This window comes from Panicum hallii, chromosome 5, assembly GCF_002211085.1.
Source record: "Panicum hallii strain FIL2 chromosome 5, PHallii_v3.1, whole genome shotgun sequence".
In the NCBI taxonomy this organism is placed as follows: Eukaryota; Viridiplantae; Streptophyta; class Magnoliopsida; order Poales; family Poaceae; genus Panicum; species Panicum hallii.
In genome coordinates this window covers 2,833,960-2,841,096 of record NC_038046.1, presented here as the reverse complement: position 1 = coordinate 2,841,096, position 7,137 = coordinate 2,833,960, and the positions used below count along the sequence as shown (strand labels likewise).

The 7,137-nt window shown below is 43.0% G+C and overlaps 1 protein-coding gene across 1 annotated transcript; it reads right to left on the bottom strand.

Annotated features, from left to right (window-relative positions):
• Positions 1–417: 417 nt before the first annotated feature.
• LOC112893306 (AP-4 complex subunit epsilon) lies at positions 418–7,137 on the bottom strand. The gene is made up of 11 exons (XM_025960554.1): positions 6,334–7,137; positions 5,694–5,879; positions 5,338–5,553; positions 5,135–5,245; positions 4,683–4,880; positions 4,461–4,592; positions 4,024–4,080; positions 3,821–3,937; positions 3,173–3,250; positions 2,507–2,650; positions 418–1,962 (listed from the first exon to the last, which is right to left on the bottom strand). The coding sequence occupies exons 1-11, from the start codon at positions 6,934–6,936 to the stop codon at positions 901–903; spliced, it is 2,904 nt and encodes a 967-aa protein (XP_025816339.1). The 5' UTR covers positions 6,937–7,137; the 3' UTR covers positions 418–900.

Here is a 7,137-nt window from a genome sequence, read left to right as displayed (position 1 = left end):
AATCTATATTTACTACTTGGAATTTATTTTTAGTCCCTGGGATGTACTGTATTTGCGTCTGTGGTATCATCAGTCATGCACACTCTGGATTGATGTGTATTGTTGGGCTGGCCTGAGTCCTTGGATCGTCATCGTGTGCTCCAATATTTTCGTTTGAAAAAGAAAAGCCCCGGGCCAAGAACCCCCAACGTCGTTTCAAAGACCTCAGCCAAGGCCCAAGAGCAGACGGCCCTGTGCGCTAGGCTCTGCCATGAGCCAGCAAGAATATAGATAACCTCTTTCATGGATAAACATGAATATCCCATGGCCCTACTTCGTTGCAACTAAAATGTTTGAATGAATCTGAAAAACACACACTGGCAGTGCTTTTTAGTTAAAATCCGGCAAGTCTTCTCATCAGCTAAAACAACACGGACGTGACCAACAACCTTGTACATTTTATTCCACCCAGTTCCCAGAGAAAATGACACGACTATTCTACTTTTCCAGTGCCCAGCTACTGTACTGTATTGTATATCCAATCATCCAATGTTGGGAAATCTACAAGCACAGATGCACAGGCAGGCCCCCTCTCCCAGCTGAACAAAAAAGCGCCGGCACACGCTTCTAGACCATGGTCTCATGTACAAATTACACATCATCGTCATCATGTACACTAGTCTCGGCAGAAAATTACCATGTGAAAAAACGCAAGAGAAAAGAAAATACCCGCAACCATCCACAAATCTCAGCAGCGCATTCCCCTCCCAATTGAAAGGGGAAAGGTCGTGTCTTGTGACTCAACAAATATACCCCTTGTAACCTCAGCAAGATCAATCCTGGCCGTTTCAGTGATCGGACCATGTTGGAGATTAGCTCCACTTGCCCAAAAGAGACCACACAGAGCGTCTGCTGTATCCTCTAGCCTAGCAAGTCCTTGAAAAGATTGGGATTGTTCCCTGTTGGTGTCACACCTACTTGTCGTGCAGTCGCATCCTTTTGCAAGGCATCTTGAAGGCTAGGACCCTTCTTTGCAGCCGCTGTAGTTGCTCCTTTGATCAAATTAACATCACCTAGAGTGGGATCAGTGGATCCACTGGTCGCTCCAGTTGGTACATCATCTGAGAAGATCGACATAAGATCTGGTGCTTTGGAAGTGCTGGTAGCTGGAGCTCCAGAAACCACTGGAGTGGCTGATGCTGGTCCAAGAAGACCCTCTAGCTGTGAAAAAGGGTCAGCTGATGGAGGACTTGATGAGACTGGCTCATCACCCAGATCCAGCAGATCAGGTGGTGGGGCCTCGGGGATTACTTGCTCTTTAACGGGTTGGGGTGCCGCACTACTCGCAGTTGCTTTCTCCGCTGAGGCATTCTCCTTTGATGCCTTACGAGAAGCTTGCGCTTTCCTATCAGCTTTAGCAGCTGCTGAACCAAAAAGTGAAGCAGCAAGCCGTTGCTTTTCTGCTGAAATTTCTGTGCCCTGCTGTCTCTTTGAACCATAGGAGGACTCCCGCGCCTGCGAACTGGTTGAGCCTCCCCCATCAGAATAAGAGCCCCCGTTGGTTGCTTGTTGGCTAGACGCTGAGCTTGAAGGTGTAGAAGAGGAATAGGTTGGCCTTCCCCATTTCTTTTGAACCCCATCAAGACGAAGTTTGACACCAAACTCACCAGAAATCGCATCACCTGAAGGCTGGGACCTTGATGTTTGGTGGTCTTCCTTATAGTAACCAGGATCTGGAACTGGAACCAGGTCAGTAGGTGGTGTGGACATGCTGACTTGTGAGGTTGCTAGTGCCAGAGAAGGTTTAGGCATCTCATAAGCCTCAAATCTAAGAGTATGGGCAGATGTTTCTTGTTGTTCTTGGCTTTTGTAGCTGCCAACACTTATCACACCTGAGCGTTCGCTCTCCGGAATGTAAGGGGCTGCACCATTTTCCAAGGCTTGCTGCACATAACTGTTTAGAAACGAGAGGTTTCTGTCAACCTGCAATGGAAACAAATATTTACAAAACAGTCAGATTCTTTCTTTAAAGTAAAGGCAGATTCATGTGCAGAAAAACTGATAAGAACCACACTAGGAATCTCAACCTTGGGTCAGGATTAACCCCATTACTCCTATCCCAATCCCCATATCAAACAGCCCCTAAGAGTTGAAAAAGAAAGTGTGACAACAGCTTAAGAGAGGGATCTTAGGAGAAAGATGGGACCATGAACAGATTGTATTTAGACACGACCTATTAAAACTACGTAAAGATATACAGTCCAATTCAAACTAATCTGTATAACTAAAAGATCTAACCCCTAAGCAACCCAACTAATGAAAACTGATATAGTCATCTATTTAGCAATGTACGTATGGCTCAGACATGTGAAACTGTGAACAATGCATGTAAAAGAAATCCTATTCATTTCACATTCCTATTTGTGCTGGGAACAGGAAAGATATGCCCAAACATTCACATCTCAAATCTCAAAATAAGAAAAAGATAATAGAAGGACCAAGCTATCCAAGGATGGTATAACAGTACCTCAATATCTTCACAGCTTGCATCTGCGGGCATAGCACTTTCAACAGCACGTTTGTCCAAGCCTAGTAAAGCCTGTAGTTCATATGCCCGTTGCTGCAAATCTGTTGAATGCGAAGCTGACAATTCATCTACCAATGTTTGACACTGCAAGAAGAGGGAAGATCCATAAATATTTGAAGTAGAAACTGAATAACGGCACCAAGTCACAATAATCTTTTATTTGATTCATATATCTTTTGCTTCATATTGTCTGGTGTTAAATCATATAACTATTCGATGAATGTTCTTGGTTCTTTGACAAATATCATGATAATAAATTATTTTAGCAAAAGATTGTTATCAAATCATATGCAATGCAGGAATCACAGGATGTGTAAATACGAGGTTGAATACTCATGAGCTTTATTTAGTCAGTGGTGCTTCAACTTTGCCATGCGTGAAGATTTTACCTAGCCATTTCTTAGCTGATTTTCCTGTCTCTATAAATAACCAGCCTTAAAGATGTAAGTCCTTGCTAAAGTAATGAACAAAGCAGGAGACTTGAATACCAAGATACATGTCTGTCTACATCTATATTTATATCAGAACTCTGTTTTAAATTTGACGAAAATAATGAACTCTGTTTTAAATTTGACGAAAATAATGAAGTTTCATATTTTCATTTACCTCAGGCAGCATATCAATCTTCCTTCCGAGAGCTATTTCAAATGCAAATATCTTCAAAATACCCGAGATTGCATATGCCTTCATAAGCAAAACCAAATAAACAATAGTACCATTCGTCAATAACAGCATACAAAAGAACTTATCAGCTACAGAATATAGGTGCTTATAGATGATAAAATTTCCAGGAGTCAGTAATATCCAGTGTCGAATTAATGCTATTAAATGATCATGGACATGTGGAGGAAGAAAGTTCAACCATGTACAGCGTGGTCGGTTTACATCAACATATGTTTGTATGTACAAAAACATGTATATGTCAAATTTGGGGAATATAAAATTTCAACTTGGCAGCTGACCGAAGTCCACAGTTCTGCTAAAGAATTGATCAATAGATCGAACTGCATACCGTGTTTATATTATCGAACAATAATGTGCCATATGTTATACGTTTTGAATTGCAGAAAAAAGAAATATGATATTACAACCAAAAAAAAATCTAAGGGACAGTTCCAGAATATCAAATCAAGCCCAATTGTTTCAGATTATCCAATCAAGCCCAAATGACATATTTTAGCATAGAGCATGCAGGGTATAAAGGAGGCCAAGGTAAACTGCTCAATGAAACATGAACTAAGGTACAAAAAATACCTTGACAGTGTCATCTGTAAGATGGGCCTCTGCAACATCACACAACTTTCCAATGATATAAGAAGCTGAATACTTCCCATCTGCCGTTCCATATTCTCCCAAAACCCAGCATATTATCTGAAAAGTGAAATGAATCAACATAAACTATACCAAAAACTATAGTTTGGAACACGAATGGCAATAGAAAATTCGTTAATAACTACCTGCAGGAAAGAAGAAGGAAGCTTTGGCTCTCCCACAATGCGGAGATAGGAATCTACCTGTTTAAGCACAAGAAAGTGTTACTGGCAGATCAAATGAGGTGGACATCAGAGACAAACAATTGTGAAGGCTGTTCAAAACATTGTTAACATAGCTGGAATTTAAGCATGAAAGATAATCTGGAAATTTTCCTCAACAGTCAGGTTAGAAACCAAGAATATGTGATTTTCTCCTTTAGTAAGTCCAGTCTCCATATGGGCAACTACAGTGAATTTGACAAGATAAACCAAGGCAGAACTTAGTCCTTAAGCTTTCCTTTTCTTTTTGTGAAGATGTATTTATCCATAAAAATTGCAACTGAAGATGTATTTATCCATAATAATAAAGTTCAGTGTTAAGAATGTGGATGCAACAAAATATTGGAGTTCAGAGTACATACAGCTGATGATCTTAGTTGACTGTCAGCACCTTCATCCTCCTCGCCAAAGCCTTCAGCAATAAGCCGCATCAAATTGTGTGCCACTCTTATGTTGACAAGATCTCCAGCATGCTCGAAGACTTTATTCATGGTCTGTAGGAAAACAGAGGAAAATAAAGGTTCCACTGTTAAGAATCAACTGAAGATGTTTGACAACATTTACGCGTTGGCCCATGTAATTACCTGGATGAACCACTGATTGCTAGGTGCAAATTGCTCTGCAAGTTCAACACAACGTGATGCAATTTCTGTCTTGTAATGATGATCAGTTATGTTGATCATGTACTCAATCATTCTATCAACAATCACTTCAACATTTGTTGACTTTGTCATCTTATAAAGAAGCTCAAAAGTCTTGCGCTTCAAAGTGTCATCAGGGTCCTATTCACAAATCCAGTGAATGAGAAAATAGAAAATAGAGTGCTACTGAGAAAACAAATTTAAAATGCTAAACTGCTGACACAAAGAAATGTGTCAACAGAGGTTGGAAATAATAACCATAAACAATAAAAGCATACATTAAGTTCTGAAACTAGAACATGATTACAATAAAAGAGTCTTAGCTTCATTCTCTTGCAGCGAGAAACAGTATGTCAGTGACATATTGGAGAATCGATGTTTGCCATATCCCTTACCTCTAAACAATCAATAACAGCCAATTGGTGCTCTTCTGCAATATCTGGATTTATTTTTATTAGCCGGCCAAGAGCATCAATACCCATGTACTTAAGATTATGGCTATCACTCTGCAATCCACGGAAGCAACATATCAAGTTGGTTAGCTTGGGGCCAAAATGAGTGCCATTTATTTGTCCCATAATAAAGCTTATGTGCAAACCTTCAGAAACTTCGATGTCGTTTCAGCTGCAGCCTCTAACATCTTAGGGTTTGGGAAAATGGATGAAATACAGCATATGCATTCATACAGTATAGCATTTCCAATATTGCTTGCAGTGTCACCCTTCCTGAATATATCACCCAATACCGTGTACATATGTCCACTTGCTTGTTTATCACCGCTACCCAGCACAGCAAGTATCTTCAATAGTTTTATCTGACAGATAATGGCAGAAAAATCTAAGGGGAATAGAATGGTGCCAACTTTAGACTCAAAACTACTAGAAAAAACACAACTCGCAGTGGAAACCTAGCAATAGCTAACAAATCAAATAATGTTCAACTTAGCTTATGTACCTGAATAAACGGTGCAGGCATTTGGTGATAATCATAAGAAGTAGGAAGCCTCCTCTCTGCAACTTGTTTGAGGATGTTAACAAAACTAACAACCAAATCCTTGTATGCATTTGGTTCTTCCAAGATCAGGTCATAGAGGGGGCACAAGGTAGCACCCATCACGCCAGGATCGTTGTCACAGAGCCTCTGCACAATAAGACGCACCACTACTCAGAACCTCACACAGTCCTCTGTGCCGCAGTTAAAGATAAGAGAAGTTACTCTAGCTTACATAAAATTACGAAGGAAAGCAAAGATTAATATTTGGTCCAGATTGCAACCAATGACTGACTATAATAATAATATCTAAAATGGCATAACCTCAACATCCAGGGCATGTCAAAGATATAAAACCACATGATTCAGGTCAACAAAATGCAATTGGATACGACAGCTAGTTGCTTCAATTTAGCATACAGAGACATTTGTAAATGCACACTCCAGAGAACAGCCACCTTAAAAAGAATTGGCAGTAGATTGAGACAAAGTTGTAGCCCATGGAGTAAATGCATGATCATTACAAATTATTCTGTTATGGTATCAATTATAAGAGAAGCATGAATTTTATCAAAATAAATGAATAATGGGAAAAATTTTGAACCTTGCGGAAGTTGGAGACAAGGTGGGAAACAGAGGAGGGGGATCGCTGGTAGAATCGGTGCAGCGCCATGACGGCCTTCTTCCTCACGGCCTCCTTAGGGTGCGCAAGCAGCTCTACAACTTGTGGCAGCACGGCGGGGATGGCCTCCTCGCCAATGAGGCGGCACGCAGCGGTGAGTGCTGCGCAGACGACGAGGTAGTTGTCGGACCTGAGGTCCTTCTGGATGGTGTTGACCACGAGGATGACGAGGTCGTGTCGCTCGTCGAGGAAGAGCGCAACGGCGAGGTACCCGGTCCGCTTGAGCGGGAGCGACTCGTCGTGGGTCATCTTGACGGCGTGGATGTGACCGAAGGAGGCGTCGTGGCCGAGCATCTCGGCGTAGACGAGGCGGAGGAGGAGCTCCTTCATCTTGCGGCGGGGCACGTCGGGATCGGCGAGGCGGCGCTTGAGGTGCTCGAGCTCGCGCGCGATGATGCGGTCCTCCTCCGCCTTGGAGCGCGCCTCGCCGATGGACTTGACGAGGTCGAGGAACTCCTTGGACTGCCCCCACCCGCCCTGCGACCCCATCGCCAGCTCCCGCCCAATCGTCCGCAGCTGCTCCATTGCCGGCGCCCGCTCCCGGTAGGGCAGAGGCTTCCTCCTCGGGGGGCGCGGCCGCCGCCGGCGACGGCGGAGGCGTCCGGTTGGAGTGGGGAAGTGGAGGGGTGGAGGAGATCTGGATCGGCGAGTGGGGGAGAGCCGGGGAGGTGGGTTTGCGGGGAGATCGGGATCGGGATTAGCGAGGGAGGAGAGGGGTCTAGTTTT

Bases quoted from the DNA above. Each gene is read 5' to 3' on its own strand.
- LOC112893306 (XM_025960554.1), bottom strand. From the start codon at position 6,936: ATGGAGCAGCTGCGGACGATTGGGCGGGAGCTGGCGATGGGGTCGCAG. The intron at 3,251-3,820 runs GTATTTTTTGTA...TTGCTTATGAAG, and splicing joins TTACAGATGACACTGTCAAG to GCATATGCAATCTCGGGTAT. The intron at 1,963-2,506 runs GTACTGTTATAC...TTTCCATTGCAG, and splicing joins CAAGCTGTGAAGATATTGAG to GTTGACAGAAACCTCTCGTT.